This window comes from Canis aureus, chromosome 1 (assembly GCF_053574225.1).
Source record: "Canis aureus isolate CA01 chromosome 1, VMU_Caureus_v.1.0, whole genome shotgun sequence".
NCBI lineage: Eukaryota > Metazoa > Chordata > Mammalia > Carnivora > Canidae > Canis > Canis aureus.
The window spans coordinates 635,352-655,184 of NC_135611.1; the positions used below are offsets into that span (position 1 = coordinate 635,352).

Consider the following 19,833-nt stretch of genomic DNA (forward strand, 5'->3'; position numbering starts at 1 on the left):
GAGCAAGTACACCTAGGCTCTGCCTATTCCTAATTCTTTGACAAATTACATTTTCCCTTTTTAAAAAATTTTTATTAAAAATTTATTTTATTTGAGAGAGAGGGAGAGAGCATGACTGACAAGTGGTGGGAGAATGAGGGGCAAAGGGAGAGGGAGAAGCAGGCTCCCCGATGCGCAGGGAGCATGACATCCCAGGACCCTGGTATCATGACCTGAACCGAAAGCAGACACTTAACCGACTGGGCCACCCAGGCACCCCTACATTTTTCCTTGTAAGAAACAAAAGATATTTCCTTCCTAAGAAAGAACCCTGATATATCCTTCTGATCCAAGCTTTCTCAAATTCCATGTCAAAGAAATGTAGAAACGTGAAGAATGTTCTATTTTCTAAAATTCAAGTTTTAGGCACTGTACACTTTTCCCTAATAGTTATACTTTTCATTCACAATTTTCACCAATAAAAAAAAACAAGATATGTACCCTGTCTCATAAGGAAAAGAAAAGGAAGACAGAAAGAGGACAAGAGGGAGAAAAGGTCAGAGACTTAGAAACTTACGTGGTGGATAGAGGAACCCATAACTCAGTTCAGCATTATTTTTATAAAAGGAACACTTATGGATAGGACTCAGAGGAATTCGAAGATCCTGGTAAAGACAGTTGGAAAAGTCTTCTGTAGAGAAACTGTCCTGAACAACAAAATGAAAACAGCCATCAAGTATCACACATATAAAAGAAGATTGCTTTGAGTAGCTGAAGGTGAATAACACCATACAATTATAGAGCTCCAGCTGTCCTCCACCATTTCCCCATTTTTCTAGTAGTATATTCATCTTTTTACTAAAGATGTAAATGTAAAACCTCTTTAAGATATTAAGGATATTAGACATCTGTCGTATATGGGCAAATATTTTCCTATTATGCTGGCTCATTTTGTGGCACTGCTTTTGTTTGGTCAATTGCAAACCGACTGAGGATGAAATGCTGTTTTGGGGGAGACCTGAGTCTCTCTTTCATACACAACTACACAGACTATAAAGCTAGGAGTGGGGAGCCACTGAACAATAATGCGGCATGAAAGCCTCAGGAGTAGTGATGACAATATATGCGGCTTTGATTATATAAGAAAACTGAACATTTGAACAGAATTAAAGAACACTGTAATTAAGGCTTTAAACAACAGTACATCTGCTGGGGACCTACAAAACACCACACAGACTCTCATATATCACAAAGTCAAGTAAAAAAATGTATTTACAGTGTTGGAAAATAGTCTTCAAAATTACAACAATCAAATTTATGGTAGAAACTTTATGTAATCATGTGAATATGTGCAGGTACATTGTACATACACACACACACACACACACATATTTAACACAGAAATTACATATATACACACACATATCCCTATCTTTTTATTTGGCTTTCTCAGTGAGTATTAACAATAGTTTTATTCTTTAAATCCAGCTGCTACACTCAGTTAAGCTCTCTCAAATCCCCTTTCCATCTCTTAAGGGGATCCTGTAGCTTGCCAGGCATTCACTTTCTGAAAATCTGGTCTAGTTTAAAACTTCAATTTGATTAAAATCTAAATCTCATCCCCTCCTCCATTCTCTCTTCCAAGGCCCATCTTCCGTTTCTCTTTATATCACAGCAGCCAGGGAGCAGGGGTGAGGGGGAATGATGGTCTTATTCTGAGGTATTTGCCCTCTTCACCCCCAACTCTTTTCAAGGCCTTCCTATGTTCTGGGAGGTGGACAGGACCCCAGCCTCTCCCTGGTTTGGTTTGGGGGTCGTCCTGTGAGTGGTATATACAGGGAGGTTACTGAGCTTTAACAGCCTCCCCCATTAGTGAGGACCCCCTCAGGTGCGCGCAGCTAAGGAAGATCCTTTGTGCTCACACATCTATGTATTTAGAGATGAAGAACTGTGCCTGACTAAAAAATTGATTTTGCAAAATTGTAAATTAGAATCATAAGATAGTAAAATGAACAAAAAGCATGGGAGGAACTCCTATTACATGCAATCCCTCATTTCACAGAAGAAATCTGTGGAGTCGCATAGCTAGTTAGTGGCAGAGCTAGAACCAGAACCTAATTTTCAGACTCCCAGTTTAGTGACCTTCTACCTCAGGAATTGAGTATAGAGCCAAGATTAACTGACCAAAATTAACTATGCTTTCAATGTTTTGCTTCATGATAATTTGAAATATCCACAATAGCTAAAGAGGAGACCAATACTTGCATTTCTGTCGACAGTGTAAGATGTCCAAAGGGGCATCAGGATGTCATGGCTGTAACCACTCACAAACTGGTGCTGGTATAGAAGACAGACTGTGGTGTTCTTCTGGATAACTCTGGGTCTTCCATAAGGTAAAGTGCCGCGCTTAATAACCTTCTCTTGGGTCATAGGGGAATAATGAAACCACCATTCAAACATACTTACTGTGAGTTCTATGACAATATATAATGATACATTCATCCAATTCTTTCCTCTACTTTTCCTACTGAAAAGTGATTTTTAAGTGTAAAAAAAACCCCTAATTACAAAGACCAGAACCATGAACAATTAAGAAAACAAAAGAGATTCACTATAGTTTTTGCCCATGAAGATTCTGAAAGATAAACATAATATCAAGATATCACAAGAGGACACTATATGAAATTGCTAGAAATTTCAGCAACTAGGACTTAAAAGAATATTACTAAAATTCTTAGCATTATTTTAATGATTTATTCTTCAGGGAAAACTACAGACAGAGAAATTTCTGGGTGATGCATGTGCTTAGGAAGTAAAAAATTCACAGCCGAAATTATGAGACTGAGCTGAATGAAGCATTAATAAGATAGACCATTTATTGTATTTTTGCCAAGTTATCAAGTGCTTTGTAGAGTCTTTTATATACATCATCTAACTTAATTCTTACATAGCCCTATGAATTAAGGTTATATGCCCCATTATACAGATGAGTAGTTTACAGGGATTGAATACTTTATCCCTGGACATACAGTTCCTATGCTCATATTCAAACACTGATCAGTTCCAGAAGTGTCATCCTTTACCACAACTCTTTGCCATTACAGAGCCATCAAAGATTTCTCTAAACATTTACAGAGCTTTTTTATTTCATTTGATTTGATTTTTATGTTATGTTATTCTATTTTTGAGAGAGAGTGAGAGCATATGCAAGAGGGGGGAGGAGCAGAGGGAAAGGGAGTGAGAGCATCCCAAGCAGAATCCAAACTCAGTGTGGAGCTCGATGTAGGGCTCAATCTCATGACACTGAGATCATGACCTAAACCAAAATCAAAATCAAGAGCCGGATGCTTAATTGACAGAGCCACCCTGGTGCTCCAAATTTAAAGAGATTTTATATAAGCAAATTCAACTTGGGAATGATGCTGAATTCACTTTTATTCCAGAAGGAAAAAACTGAGCCAAGTAACTTAAGGATCAGAGACTATATCCATGTGTATCAGAGACCATATCAAAGTGATGCTGAACATCCCAGTCACAACTGATGAATGTTAACAGTTGTCTGTATATTAAGCATACCTAATTTTCATTCAAAAGTTATGAAGAAATAACTTTAGATAAATAATTTATACACTCTGAACTAAGAACCAAGTGAAATAGAAATTTAACAGGTGTTTACAATGGAAATCTGAAGATCTCTTATAGACCTATTAAAATCCTCAAAATCTCAAACCACCTCCACTGTGTTCATAAAGAGTAATTCAGCTTCCATTAAATATATGATGTGCTTTAAAGATTCCTTCTTTCTTTATGATGAACAGTCTAGAGTGTTAAGCAATGACCTCTCTTTGTTTCCTCAGGTGGTCCTCCACCACTACTACCTTTAAGTTATTGGTTGTTCTCTCTCTCTCTCTCTCTCTCTCTTTTTTGGAGTTCTCTATAGTCTTTTTTAAATTTTATTATTTTTTTTATTGGAGTTCAATTTGCCAACATATAGCATATCACCCAGTGCTTATCCTGTCAAGTGCCCCCCTCAGTGCCTGTCACCCATTCACCTCAACCCCCCACCCACCTCCCTTTCCACCACCCCTTGTTCATTTCCCAGAGTTAGGAGTCTCTCATGTTCTGTCACCCTCTCTGATTCTTCCCACTCATTTTCTCTCCTTTCCCTCCTATCCCCTTTACTATTTTTTATATTCCCCAAATGAATGAGACCATATAATGTTTCATTGTTCTCAACTAATGTCCCCAAACCAACTTTCTGTGGTTGATACTGTTGAGAAAAAGCCTGCTTCCACATTCCAAGCTCAAGAGTAAACATGTCTTACCTTCTGCCACAGTCAAATTCAACTGTGTCTCAAAATCTGTAACTGGCAAAACCTAAAAAGGTAATAGTACTATTTTAAGTAACGAGAGACATGGGGTTTTATTTTGTTTTTGTCTTAAGACATGCTTTAATCTTGAAAGAAACAACTTCTACAGCCATCATGGGACAAAGGTAAAACCATCTTGTACAAGTGAAAGTTATTTTTTTGAAGAATAGGATAAAAGGTCAGATGACAGCTACAAAAAGGCAAAACTGTTACATAAGCCCAACAGAATGAAATGAATGAAAAATGAGAATTGCTGCTTTATCATTTTATCACTATTCTTATAGTCTTTCTTTGAGCCTAAAACAAAATGGAAAGCATAAAATCAACTGCTCCCCAAATCTCTAAGGACACTCTCAGTTTTGTTCACTTGTCACATATTTTTATCTTCTTACAACTGTATGTGAAGATAGGAGTAAAAAAGAAACAGTGCCATATATTCATTTCATACCAAAAGAAATGTGATTTTCCCTCTAACTTTAAAATAAATTGAGATATATTTTAGAGAAAGAATACTGTGATTGGTTTATAATAAAGACCTCACTGCTAGGATAACAGCACAGATTCTCATGATTCAAGATGCTCTAGGACTTAGCTGGACTTCTCCCAACCTGCACCTAAGTCAAGTCACAGCACCAAGGGATAGAGACAGAGGTGAAAATGCAAAAACTAGGGAGAGGAAAAATAAACAATAAAAGTGGTGCAGTGTTCTACCAGAATTAAACATAAATATATATTTATGCCCACTCATAGATTTTAATTTGACCATTAATTGTTTCTAGAACACAAGCTATGCAGAGGGTGCCGTAAGATCAAACTGGGCTACGTTTTTGAAGATACTTACTGAGGGATCGCATGAGCAGTCAAGGTTATGTCTGGGGGCTCTTGTGAAGGGGCACTGTACCATGGGATGAACTTCTTTGGGGTTCTTTGGGGTGTAGACAGGATTCTTTAGAAGGTGGTTAAGACTTCCATGAGTTCCATTATTAGGAGCAGGTGTCAAATTCAGTAAATCTGCATAATTCCAAGAATGATAAATCGTTAGAGGTTTCAAAATCAAATAAACAGTAGACTTATCCTTTGATTTTTATTTTTTTAAACCCTATCTATAAAAGAGTTTACTCTTTACCTAAAATGAAACTGTAACACTCTCTTGAATTTTAGAACATTTATGACTAAGGTATTCTTAATGGAATTACTAATATGTATGCTGTAGTTCTCTATAGAAACTTCTGAATTTTAATGTGTAGGATAGTTACCACCATTAGTATGCTTATTATATGCCAATCACTGTGCTAATATATTTTTCTTACTTAATCCTCAAAACAATTTAATAAGTTATTGTCAATACTTGGTAGATGAGTAATCACAGTGTTTTGCTCAAAGACTCAAAGCTTTAATGGAGTAAGACCTAGGATTCAAAACTAGCTTACTCTGAGTCTGACTCATGCTCTTGGTAATAACAACAGCAAACACGGGTGCCTATGTGGCTTAGTCAGTTAAGCATCTGCCTTCAGCTCATGATCCCAGGGTCCTGGGATCAAGTCCCACATGTGGCTCCCTGATCAGTAAGGAATTTGCTTCTTCCTCTGCTCCTCCCCCACTTATTCTCTCTCTCTCTCTCTCTAACACACACACATAAATTAATTAATTAATTAATTAATTAAATCTTTAAAAATAAAATAGCAAACACTTCTATAGTAAAGCACTTAGGATGTGCTGGGCATTGTTTTAAGTGCCTTAGGACATATTAATTCATTTAAATATATAGGTTCCCACTGAAAGAATTACACTGAGGACATATTTAAGTTTTGCAAATGCCTGGTATCATTATCAGAAAAAGGAAATAATATTTAAAACACATATCTGACCATAAAAGTATTAATTATATGGTCTCATTCATTTGGGGAATATAAATAATAGTGAAAGGGAATAAAGGGGGAAAGGAGGAAAAATAAGTGGGAAATATCAGAAAGGGAGACAGAACATGGAAGACTCCTAACTCTGGGAAACGAACTAGGGGTGGTGGAAGGGGAGGTGGGTGGGGGGTGGGGGTGACTGGGTGGCGGGCACGAGGTGGGCACTTGACAGGATGAGCACTGGGTGTTATTCTGTATGTTGGCAAATTGAACACCAATAAAAAATAAATTTATTATTAAAAAATAAAATAAAAAAATAAAAGTACTAATTAAGAAAGTACAGAGTAAACCAAGAATGTATCTAATGAGTCCTCCTCAATTTCTACCACCTTGACACTGTCATCCATTCAACTATGATTACTACCAGAGGCTCTGCCTGTTTGGTGTACCCTTCACAGACTCCAAACTCTCTCAGGCTTCCCCCCAGGCCTGTTTCAAATGTTATATAATTAAGCCCGAGTCCTGGCAAAGTGTGAGGCATTGGGGATGTACCTGCTCTGGATGTTCCAGTTTACGTGTGTGCAGCCTAGTGGAAGAAACATTTGTAATCAGATGGCATGGTCCCCATATTTTTTTTCAATCACTCCAGGTCAGGAAGAAGAAGGTCTGTTTCCCCTCATCACCCTCTCTATAAAGGAGCCCACCACGTGGCCTACTTTGGATAGTCCTATATCAGCTCTGTTTTCAGACAAAATGAAAGAAGCCTGTTCACACTTACCACACATTAAATTATAGACTTCAATATTTTCAAAGGAGTCAACTTCAATGTTGTGCTTGAATCCAGGTCCATAGCCAATAAAAAGTGCCTAGATTGGCCAGAAAAGTGAGTTTGTCAATTCATTTCAGCTATGTATGTAGTCAGTGACAAAAACTATTTTATATTATCCACACTGTATATGTATAAACTGGTTAAGATAATGGGAAAAATGCTTGTGTCCATGGACTCCACAGGATACTGTTTTAACCCGTGGTGCACATTTAATCTAAGGACACATGGGCTATTTCTCTCAGCTTTACTGCAATCCTGACTTGACAGTCAGAACAGATGATGAAATCATTGCTCATCTGTAAAATGGGATATAAATGTCACCCTGCTCACCACACACTGTGCAGTAGAAATCAAATTAATCATTGTGAGTATATTTTGAAATTTTAAATTGCTAGTTAAATATAAGGCATTATCTTCATTTAGGAAAAAAGCATGATATCTTTTCCCCTATTAAATCACTAGTTTTCATTTACTATAGAGCAATATTCTTAATGGAGCAGAAATACAGGCAAAATAATTATTAGAAATTTAGTCTAAGGTAAAAACCACAAGTTCATGAAACATGAATATAACATTTTAACAAAATTCTATTAATGTAATGCCCAAAGTAAAACAGCTGTATAAAATTATATGCTTCATTAATTTTCCTTCAAGACATATAATCACATTCTATGTTTCTAAGTCTATAACTTCATACAGTTTTCTTCAGATATAAACTTTTTTTTATAAACTATCATTTTTTAAAGTATAACAAGTTTACTTACTTGCATATTTGAAAACAAATTGTCAGAACCATGGAATCCAATTCCACAATGTTTTCTTTCTGAAGGATTCCTAATTTTGACATAGTATGAATTAATGACGTAAAGTCTATTCATAGTACCAAATTTATAATCATGACATTATTTATGTTAATAAAGAATAAGGCCCTATTTTGTTAAAGCAAAAAAAAAAAAAAGCAAACAAAGTCACCTGGCTTGGAAAGAATTAACTGGCCACCCTTATCTTTTATTTTGTAGATAAATCAACTCTATAAGCAATATAGCATAGAGGAGAAAAGACATAAGCATTGACACAGAGTTGATTTTGAATGCTGACTAGGCTATTTACTAGCTGTGACTTTAGCAAGCTAGTTTTCTTTTCTTGGTTTCAATTTTGTCGTTTTTGGTTATTTGTACAAATTAAATGGTTTAGTCTAAAGAAATCTTTGGAATATAATAGATGTCATTGAAATATTAGTTCTCTCATGAGGGTAAAGACCACCACTTCCTTCATATTTTTCTTCCAGACACTAAAAGTACAGCTCTCTAGTAAATGGAGTGAAACATTAACTGAATCCTTGTTCATTGCTTAGGCTTTGCTTTATCATCCCTGACTTCCTGGCAACCATCAAAAGAGTTAATTATCATGTTTTGAGATATTAACAATATTAACCATTCAAATAGTTTTCCAACACACCAAAAAACTGAGGTGAAAAACAACTCTGTAAAATGAAGAAAGTAATCGTTCATTATAAAGAGGTTTTACCAATTATTTGCTGGATTTATTTTTATTTATTTAAGTATTTATTTGTTTGTTTGTTTATTTATTTATTTGGCAGACAGAGAGAAAGAGTAAGCACAAGCAGGGGTAGTGGCAGAGGGAAAAATAGAAGCAGGTTTCCTGCTCAGGAGCTCCATCCCAGGACCATCGGATCATGACTCGAGTTGAAGGCAGCCGCTTAATGAACCACCCAGGCACCCTATTTGCTGGATTTAAAGGTATTAGTAGGACAGCTGTAATGTGCAGCAGGGATACAATGGTAAGTGGTAGAGCATAAGAAATAATCATATGGATGTGAGCAGAGGAGTGGTATCTAGCTGGGGGTGAATGGCTCTCCCCAGGGAAACTCTGGCAATGTCTAGAGACACTTTTGGTTGGCACAACTGTGGAAAGGGTGCTTTTTAATCTAATGGTTAGAAGCCAGGGATGCTTTCAAATATCCTGCAATGTGAAGGACACCACAAAGAATTATCTGACCCAAAAGGTCAACAGGCCAAGGTTAAGAAATTCCAGGATAGTGTGAAGAGAATCTATTTGTACAATTTTCATATAACAAGATTGTTGGAAAGGGGCCAATGGTTACATGGAATTACTAACATATGAGGCTAAGTTTATCTGGAAGCCATCAAACTTACAATGCGAGTTGCCACTGAGGGTCCAAATAGAATGTCAAGGGCTCAATCCTGTCATTTTTGGCAAAATGCATACGCTTTGGTAAGAAATGTTTCAGATAAGGTTTGAAGTGCTGGTTTGGTTCCCGGCACTGAAATTATAGGAGGTAAAGAAAAACTCTTATTTCCATATCTTTTTAGGTGTGAAATTGCTTAATTCTGTATGAATTTTTTCTGATAAAATTTTTACCAGACTGCTCAATAAGTCACAGATACAAAAATAACTGAGTTCTTACCAGTTATATAATGTACCAGTTGACCATTCCCAACAATTCAACACTCATATTTTTTACAAGAAATCAGACTTCATAAAAACCCACAAACTCTTAAGACTTTGGCACTCAGTTTTGTTATTACTGATTATATTATTTTCAAACACTTAGAACTACAATGTCAAGAATTTTAATACTTAAAACATACCATGTAAAAAACTGTACTGTAGATAACTTATCAACAAGACAGACATTTATTTTTTAAATAGGTATAAAAAGACTGCTAGGAAATATGTAATAATGTTAACAGTACCTATGGTAAAATAGCTATAGATTTTTTCCTTCTGTTTTTTCCAATTATTTCTTTTCTTTAAAAAAAAAAGATTTTATTTATTCATTCATAAGAGACACAGAGAGAGAGAGAGAGAGAGAGAGAGAGAGAGAGAGGCAGAAACACAGGCAAAGGGAGAAGCAGTTTCTATGCAGGGAGCCCAATGTGGGACTCTATCCTGGATCCTTGGGATCATGCCCTGAGCTGAAGGCAGACTCTCAACCACTGAGCCACCGAGGTGTTTCTCCAATTATTTCTTTACTGTCATAAAAATGAAACAATGACAATAAACGAATTCTTTAAAATTTTTTTAATTAATTAATTTATTTGAGAGAGAAAGAGACAGTGTGCATGCATGTGTGTTGGGGAAGGAGGAACACAGGGAAAGAGAGAAGCAGACTCCCTAGTGAGCAGGGAGCCTGACATGGCCTCAGTCTTGGGTTCCTGAGCTCATGACCTGAGCCGAAGGCAGATATTTAACCCACAGAGGCACCCAGGCACACCCTTAAAAACTTTCAATGCTAGCTTATTGGGACATATCCTCAAAGTTATTTAAAAACAACAGAGCATATAAATGTTGGCCCATATACTCAAAATTCTAATGCTAATTCTAATGCTAAAACCCCAAGAACTGAACCCCCTTTCTAAACACATATTAAACAAACAAACAATAACTAGATAATGGAGACATAAAGATACTTACAGAAAGATTTTTGGCAAGATCTTCATAATTAACTGAAGGGGGACAGAGATAAGAATTATTGTTGATGGTATGCTACAATTAAAACAAAAATGCTGCATGTCAAACTCAAACTCTATATTAAAATATCAAAATATGTTTCAAGCACCTTATTTAAATCATTAGTTATTGGCAAGATTGAGAAGGCAACCACCTCATGCCTCTAAAATTATGTCATATTGTTCAATGAAAAGGCAAGTTACAGAATAACTTTCTATCCATTCATCTGTTAATTTATATATGTGTCCACCCATCTGACCACCCACTTATCTGTCCATGCACCTAGATCTAGAACGATTTCATGGTATAAAAATTAAAAAACAAACATGTTTTGTATACACATACCAGATATCTGGAAAGACATATCCCAACCTAACAAGATTTATCTCTAGAGAGAGGAAATGAGTCATGAATTAGGGAGATTTAGGGAAACTGTTATGTTTTACTTTACATATTTTGATATTCAGTAATTCTAGAATTTCCAAATAAAAAGGAAACACGGGAACTTAGAAGAGAGGGCAAGTAGACTAGCTTTGAAACTGAATTTGCAAAGCAAGATTTAGTGTATTCTGTGCTACAAATCAATAAATGTCTAGCTTTCCAAAGATCCTTCTAGTATACTTTATATAAACTTGAGAAAATTACTCAGATAAAAGAACATGTATTATAAATATATTTTATGTATGTATACTGATAAATAAATATAGATACAGTTTTTGCTTTAATTTGGGAAACAGAAGCCTAAGGAGATAAGGGTGTGGTCAAAGCTTAGCCATCCCATCCTAAACAGCTCTGGGCACTGCCTCTGCCTGCATAGTTCTTATAACAGGTTTTACAATAATTGTATACTACTTTTATAAATTAAAAAACTACTAATTAAAACTTGCCAGGCATATACAGAGTCTATGCTTAGTGTCACTACATTAATAGTTTAATATTTGCATAAACATTTTCCTGCAGTGACATCTACTTCTCCTCATGAATATTCAACATGACACATACAGCATCACACTGCCCAAACCTAATTCTGATAAATGTCAGACAAGCTTTTTATCTCTTCTATTTCAAAGTTTACTGTAGTAGAGAGATAAACAGGACCTGCTGTAGGCATCTGGAAGTTAACAAAGATGGCAATCAAGAAGTGGGCTACAACAGAGGTTCAAACAGTTAGCAAACGGACCTCACTTGCCAAATAATTAATATTTAAAACCATTTCTTGGCAGGTGGGGTTCCACATGTGTCAGGACAGAATGTGAAGAAATTTCTTCTCCATTTGCAAAACACATTCTTACTCTGTTTTCGAATGGTCAAGGAAAAGTCATTTATGAGGACAAAAACCAGTTGTTTATAGAATTTTAAGAATTACGGAATTGCCAACATTCCTCCTCATAATGGAATATTATTCTATAACAGCTCTAAGCTATTTTAATGGAATGTTATTAAACTTGAATACGTGTAGCTGAACTTTTCATTTTTTTTTTTTAGTACAAGTATTCTTGAACCTAATACAAGTAACACACACACTTCAACATAAAATTGTACTAAGTTCATCAAATAATATATTAGCAATGAGCAACAAAGATAAGTGGTTGGACCTGTGTCCTCATACCCAGTCCCCTTATAGAATCCCTTTGAGTGCCAAAGATCTGCATTGGAGAACTGATCATGAAAAAGAAATTAACTTTGATGCACTTTAGTGAAGAGACATAATAATTTAGAGGAAAGTATTATAAATATAATCCAAGTTAGCGTCCATGTATACTTACATGAAAAGTACTTATTTGGGACATCAGAGGGTCTCAATCGAGCTGCAGGTCCATATACAATTTTGATATCTTTAACATCTCCCAAATATTTATTCAGATATACATATTTCTTGCAACTGCCTTGTTCCATGCCTGGGAAGAAAAAAAATTCCCAAACATTTTGCAATTTTAATAAGGAATTTAAATGTAGAAGAGAATTTCTTTTACCTCCAGAATTTAACATCTCCCAAATATTTATTCAGATATACATATTTCTTGCAACTGCCTTGTTCCATGCCTGGGAAGAAAAAAATTCCCAAACATTTTGCAATTTTAATAAGGAATTTAAATGTAGAAGAGAATTTTTTACCTCCAGAATTTATTTCAATAATTATATGCTCAGTGCTTATGTTTGTTAAACATCTAATAGGTAAGACATAGAATTTCAGCTATATATACCACTCCACTTCAAAAAAAACCAAAGAACTTTTTCCCTTCTTTCATCCACAATTCATTTACTGTTTCTTCTTATTTATGTAGTATAGTAACTTTATGTGAGTGAGGAGGAATATCAGTTTCAGACTGAAAAGGAAAGCCCACTTATTTTCCCTAAATCACCCAAAATACTAATGGTAGCATAAAATTCTCAGTCTCATTCCAGAACTGCAGCTTCTTTGGCATAGAACTTCTTACAACTGTTTCTAGAAATAGCTTTTAGTAATTATTTCTGAAGCAAACAGTAACAAGAGAAAACAAATAAGAATTTGTTTTCTATTTTCTTATATACTCATTACTTCTGTACTCCCAAGGCTATTACTGTTCTAAGATCAAAGTAAAAATGAAATTAACATAGTGCTAAAATTAATTTATACTGCTTCTGAAATCAGATTTATCATGGTAAAGAAAATAGAAAAAGCACCCAACAATGTGCTCAATGGAAATCTAAAATTGTTAGACTAGATTTACCAAAATTTATTATTAAATAACTTTGTTTTAACTATTCAGAATTCCTGGTATAAACCTTCCCCAAACTTCATCAAGATAAGAAGCTTTTGCACAGCAAAGGATACAGTCAACAAAACTCAAAGACAACCTACAGAATGGGAGAAGATATTTGCAAATGACATATCAGATAAAGGGCTAGTTTCCAAGATCTATAAAGAACTTATTAAACTCAACACCAAAGAAACAAACAATCCAATCATGAAATGGGCAAAAGACATGAACAGAAATCTCACAGAGGAAGACATAGACATGGCCAACATGCATATGAGAAAATGTTCTGCATCACTTGCCATCAGGGAAATACAAATCAAAACCACAATGAGATACCACCTCACCCCAGTGAGAATGGGGAAAATTAACAAGGCAGGAAACAACAAATGTTGGAGAGGATGCGGAGAAAAGGGAACCCTCTTACACTGTTGGTGGGAATGTCAACTGGTGCAGCCACTCTGGAAAACTGTGTGGAGGTTCCTCAAACAGTTAAAAATATACCTGCCCTACGACCCAGCAATTGCACTGTTGGGGATTTACCCCAAAGATACAAATGCAATGAAACGCTGGGACACCTGCACCCCGATGTTTCTAGCAGCAATGGCCACGATAGCCAAACTGTGGAAGGAGCCTCGGTGTCCAACGAAAGATGAGTGGATAAAGAAGATGTGGTTTATGTATACAATGGAATATTACTCAGCTATTAGAAATGACAAATACCCACCATTTGCTTCAACGTGGATGGAACTGGAGGGTATTATGCTGAGTGAAGTAAGTCAGTCGGAGAAGGACAAACATTATATGTTCTCATTCATTTGGGGAATATAAATAATAGTGAAAGGGAATATAAGGGAAGGGAGAAGAAATGTGTGGGAAATATCAGAAAGGGAGACAGAACATAAAGACTGCTAACTCTGGGAAACGAACTAGGGGTGGTAGAAGGGGAGGAGGGCGGGGGGTGGGAGTGAATGGGTGACGGGCACTGGGTGTTATTCTGTATGTTAGTAAATTGAACACCAATAAAAAATAAATTAAAAAAAAAATAAAGTGAGGACATGTGACTCCTCCTTTCACTTAAACATAAAAAAAAAAAAAAAAAAAAACCTTCCCCAAATCAGGAGATGGGTGTATTGTCATTTTTTTTTTTTGGGGGTGTATTGTCATTGATAGGCTTTTAGGTTTCTGTGAATTTTGTGTTTTACTCGTACTTTATGTTTAATATAATTTTTTTCTAAAAACTTTCCACAAAAAACTACATTAAAAAAAAAAGAATTAACTATAACAAATCAGAAGAAATAATGAAACAATAACCAATCAAGGAAACTTCTTTTTGGCACCATTTAACCTGAAGGGTAAATGATACAAATTCAGATTACCATGGTCTGATATAAGGATGAGGTTCAGGCATCGATGCAAGTTCAGCCCTTTCAGGCCATCCATCAGCATGCCAACCATGTTGTCAACCCTCTGCAATGCTCTGATGACCTAAGAAAGGGAAGCAATTTCATATGATGGATTCCATACTAATGGCTATTTCTATATCTGTTAATAAAGGGAACGTTCAGTGTATGCTATGATGAACTGACTTACATTAGGCTAAGACAGGTCAGTTAAGACAATACTCATTAACAAAAGAAGGGCCCAAATCCCATATGTGCTCAATTATAAATATTAGGAATGACACCAGCTGATCTGATTGTCTTAACTGCCAGATGTCAAAATTATTCATGAAATGCTTTTTATAATTCTTTGTATTTGATTTTTAAAATTAGAATTCTTAGGAATACAACCTATTATTTCCTTCCAAACTACATGTATTTTGCACAAGTTTATCACAAGGACACAGAAGAGCAAATGGTTTTAGCAACTTGCTTTTTGACATTTCCCTTTACAGCTCTCTTTGCAAAGCTGCCTGAGGAAAATTCTTTGCAGTTCTACATGTGCTTTCTGTTATGTATCAAATCAATCTTATTTCTATGGTCAATGTATTTCATCTCTACAGTCAATGTATTTCACTGAAATATGAAACAAGCTCCTTCAATACAGTCTTTCATTCATCCAACTTGAATTCAAAGTTTAAAGTATTAAAATAAGGTGGGTTTTGATGTGCCAGAAATACTAGAATTTAACAGCTAATTAAAGCTAATTCAAGCTATCCAACTTGAATTTGAATTTTAACAGAATTAGAATTTAACAGCTAATTCAAGCTAATTCAAGCTATCCAACTTGAATTCGAATTTTAAAGTATTAAAATAAGGTGGGTTTTGATGTGCCAGATATTAGAATTTAACAGAGTTTACAAGTTGGCGACTATGATGAAAAGCAATGGGCTCAATCTTAATGCAGGTGAATCAAAAAAGTAGTCCTTTGGCAAATCTTCTGTGAAATTAGAATAGGCAGACTTTACAACTTCTAAGAGCTGATCATCAAACAATTACAAAATGATCCTCAGACTTACTTGTAGACAAACTGACCTCGACAGGAATCTTAAGTGTCAGGGTATTTAGTGAACAAATAAATAATAGGCATCTGGCCAACTGTCAAACCAACATAACACCAACAAGAAGGTTTTCCCTTCCAGTTATGACATCATTGCATTGTCAGCTGTGTGTCTTCTTTACTCCACCTCTCAGGAGCATTTTGTCTTAGTGGAAGGCCAGAAGCAAAGCAAGGCACATGGAATTACTAACTACATTAGAGCTGCTGCAGATGGGTTTTGATGGAAAGAACCTAGAGAGTAAATACTGACCTAGACTGAGGATCAACTTCCCTCTCTCTTTGTCTCTTTTAGCTGACAATGTGGCATCCAAGAGGAACCTATGCTTTAAGAGAGGCAAATCTGGTGTAAAGTAAAAAATCCCTTCCCGGGGCAAGGGAAACCAGAAGATGGTGTAGGCAGGTGTTTTAAATTCAAATGAGAAAAAATGAGCCATGTTTTCCCCTCCTCCTGCTGCTGCTGAAGGAAGCATTTAGAGCAAATAGCACTCTCAAAACCAGAGCTCACGACAGACACAGTGGTCTGGACTCTGTGCTACAGAGTCTTTGAAGCTCACAAACTATCCATCCTGAGGGTGAAATTCTAGCTATTCCTGGTCTTTTATCTCTTGGAGTCACATGGGGAAAAAGAAAACAAGGATTCTGAGATTAGGGTCCCTGGCTATATGGATTCTCCTTTCATTATGACCAACAATATTCACAGATCTTATTTCTTGTTTCTTTTCAGATCCTGGGTTACAGATAAAATATACATCATAAGGGAAGTCAGCTTAGAGGTACAAGGAAAGAAGTTCAAATCATCATCTGTGCTATCGCTTCCTCTGCTCCAAGAAACAAAAATTACATAGTCACTCAAAAACTGAAAGCAGTATTTGATCTTCTAAATCTCTAAATCTCTTTTCTATTTACATAGAAAATTGGAGTCTTACCCATTTTCAGCATTTCCAAGGAGCCCTTAGTTTTTTAAGTTGATGTAGTGAGAAATGGAGTGAATGAAAGCTTTGGAAATGAGAATACGCAATTTATCACCAGTTCAATTTAGCATTGCAAGACGTTTAGATAAGACCAATTCTCCCTACTATTTTTACTAAAGTGCATCTTATTCATTCCAGAATCATGGAATCTTACAGAATGGTCCAGAAGCCTGCTTCAAAGCAAGGTTTAGTTAGAAGTAATCACTGATAAAAAGGCACTTACTTCACTGCTGACTGGTCCATATGAATGACCTGAAGAATCTGGTTCTTCTAAATACAGAGTGTAAAAGTGTGGTCTAAATCAAACAGCATCAAAATGTAATATTTTATAAACACATTGTAAAACAGAATGGAAAGAATAATTTAACAATCGACAGTGAGTAAAAAGTCTACAACACTGGGGTAACATTTCTAAACTTCCTAAGAAATAATTTACAGATTTGGAGTTCTTCAAAATGTGGCTATTAGAGCTACATTAAAAAAATTCATTTGGATATAAGATGCCAGAGCCAATCGCAAAGTTTTTTTTTGCAACTTATTTAAAAATATTGTGTGATTTCTGTAAAACAAAGCAGTATTTATCATAGAAATTAGTCCTCTACATACCTTTCATCTTTAGGAAGCTGTAACCACTTAAGAACAGCTAAAATCCTTTCTTCAAATGGTATTGAACTAAAATTAAGGATAAGCAAAATGAAACAATTTGTGACAATGGTCTGAGTTTAAAATGGCAGTGTTTTTCTTACTCAAAACAACACTGAAAGACTAAAATAATCCCTTGCATTGTGTTTGAAACAATGTAAAAGTTTTATTTGAAAACTCAAATTTCTTTTCCCAATAAAGGAACAAAGGTTAAGATTTACACATATGAGAACTGTAACTGGGTTTAAAAATTTGCTTCTTGGGGCTCCTGGGTGGCACAGTCTATTAAGCATATGACTCTTGATTTTGGCTCAGGTTGTGGTCTCAGGGTCATGAGGTTGAGCCCCCATGTAGGGCTCCCCACTCAGTCTGCTTGAGACTCTCTTCCTCTCCATTTCCCCCTGCCCCCTGCTCACATTCTCTCTCTCTCTCTCAAATAAATAAGCAAATCTTTAAAAAATAATAATGAATAAATAAAAATAAAAATTTTTCTTCTTATATCTACTTGAGGATATTATTTCTCTGAGGACAGTAACTGCTTCCAGGTGAATGACCCATGTGTTGATACATTCTACAAAGGGTACCTCTTGGATAGTTCACTCACTTGTGACTCTTACATAAAAGTTGGAGTCAGTCACCACAACTTCATTTTTTCCTCCTGCCCAAAGATCTGAATGCAAACTCCAACACATTACCAGCACTTTCTAGAAAACCTCTAGAACAAGACTGTCTAGTTTTACTGGCCATCCATGTATCCAAAACTTACTTACCTTCCACCTAAAAGGTAGCTGAGATAGAGTTCTTATTCTGACCATTCTCATTTTTCAGCCAACGCATCACAGAAATGCTGGAACTTAGACTTGATAACAAGGAGAAGCTGAGATTTAAAACAAATAAGCTATTCTGAAAAAAAATACAACTATACATACCCATTATACATTTTATAGATGTCTGGGAGAATTCCTTTAATTTCCACATCTGATCCTGGCCAAAAAAATGTGCCACTTTTCAGGCCTTGATATTTAGTGGTGAGCCAAATCTGGGGAAGAGAATGAAGGCAATTCAGAAAATTATAAAACCGTGCATCTGTTAGGAAAGTATATGTTCATGTGACATCAATGCACTCTTCTCAAGTGCTACAGTATTTTTGAGGTTAGTAAGCTCCTGCAGTGAGACTAAAATAATCACTTAATAGGACTCTGAATAGCAGCAAAATGAAATGAAATAATTAGAGATTAAATTAGTCTAAAAAAATATAGACACCATCAGTTGAAAACCTCTGCAACTTTCAGAGCCCTAACCCTACCTACTTAATGGGCTCCCCTTGAAAGAAGAAAATATTCCCAAATATTCATCTGTTTAATTTGTTGACATATTTGTTGTATAACTAACACTTATTAAGTACTTACTGCCAATTATAGTTCTAAATAATATCCCCATAAGCATCCCAATTATTAATTTAGATAATCCTCACAATAACCCCATGAGGTAGTTAATGGTATCATCTACAGGATAAATATGAGAAAACCAAGCTATAGCAAAAATTGCCCAAAGTCACATAATTTTAAATATCAGTACTAGAATTTGAATTTATTTCCTGAAAATTAAACATCATGCTCTTTTTCCTTCTAAGAGGAATATTGAGACTATCCAAAAAAGTCTCCACAGAATTTCTGGGGCAATTTTTTAAAAATACAATGAACACATCTAAATCACAGCAAGAAAGAATCTTCTAAGTTAGCATATATAAATGAATTCAAAGTTTACCTCCTTTGGAAACAATTTGTTATATGTGGATCAAAATGTGGCCCCCAGACTACAGTTATAAACTACTAGTACAAGAAGGTAGAATCAAGCAGAAAAGAAAAATGGTTCAGAATTTCCCCAACCCAGCTATGAAATAAAATTACTCTCATTATACAATGATACAAGCTGTATTTAGGATTATCAGCATTCATCTCCATCACCAAAAGGATGACCACAGATATGATAAATGATGTAGGTTATTAAAAGCTTCAGTAAATCTGTTATTTTACTGTGATTGAAATAGATTAGAGTAATTTAAAAAAACTATTTTATTAGCTAAAATGAACAAACAACTCACTGGTTCTCCTTTGTACCACTCAGGATTAAATTTCTCCTTACTTTTAAGTGCAAAGAAAGCATTCATTTTGGGATCATATATCTTATTGTCAATTATGCCATGGGATTCTGGATAAAGTCCCTAAAAAATATAAAAACAAGTTTTATGCAGGTTGTGAGGTTTTTAATGTTAAATAAATTCAGAGAACAAAATCATCGAAGAGAAACAGGTAATTAAAGCTACAAGAAACTTAACATAGGTTAAGGAGAGAAAAACAAAGAAATGGAATTGTCAAAACACAATCAACCACTCAAGATGTTTTATAATATTTGTGTTTTAAATTATGTAATAAGTAGGAATGCTATGGA

The 19,833-nt window shown here is 35.4% G+C and overlaps 1 protein-coding gene across 1 annotated transcript in view; it reads right to left on the reverse strand.

Moving 5' to 3' along the window:
* Positions 1 to 19,833, reverse strand: part of ENPP1 (ectonucleotide pyrophosphatase/phosphodiesterase 1) — a 73,977-nt gene that overhangs the window by 13,259 nt on the left and 40,885 nt on the right. Inside the window, exons 8-21 of the mRNA XM_077869643.1 lie at positions 19,487 to 19,606; positions 18,312 to 18,421; positions 17,347 to 17,412; positions 16,964 to 17,036; positions 14,647 to 14,755; positions 12,296 to 12,427; positions 10,494 to 10,525; positions 9,212 to 9,339; positions 7,799 to 7,868; positions 6,984 to 7,071; positions 5,191 to 5,360; positions 4,305 to 4,356; positions 2,245 to 2,399; positions 557 to 686 (exon numbers count right to left, since the gene is read on the reverse strand). Of these exons, the coding sequence (XP_077725769.1) occupies positions 557 to 686; positions 2,245 to 2,399; positions 4,305 to 4,356; positions 5,191 to 5,360; positions 6,984 to 7,071; positions 7,799 to 7,868; positions 9,212 to 9,339; positions 10,494 to 10,525; positions 12,296 to 12,427; positions 14,647 to 14,755; positions 16,964 to 17,036; positions 17,347 to 17,412; positions 18,312 to 18,421; positions 19,487 to 19,606 (1,435 nt within the window). The remainder of the gene's footprint in view (positions 1 to 556; positions 687 to 2,244; positions 2,400 to 4,304; positions 4,357 to 5,190; positions 5,361 to 6,983; positions 7,072 to 7,798; positions 7,869 to 9,211; positions 9,340 to 10,493; positions 10,526 to 12,295; positions 12,428 to 14,646; positions 14,756 to 16,963; positions 17,037 to 17,346; positions 17,413 to 18,311; positions 18,422 to 19,486; positions 19,607 to 19,833) is intronic.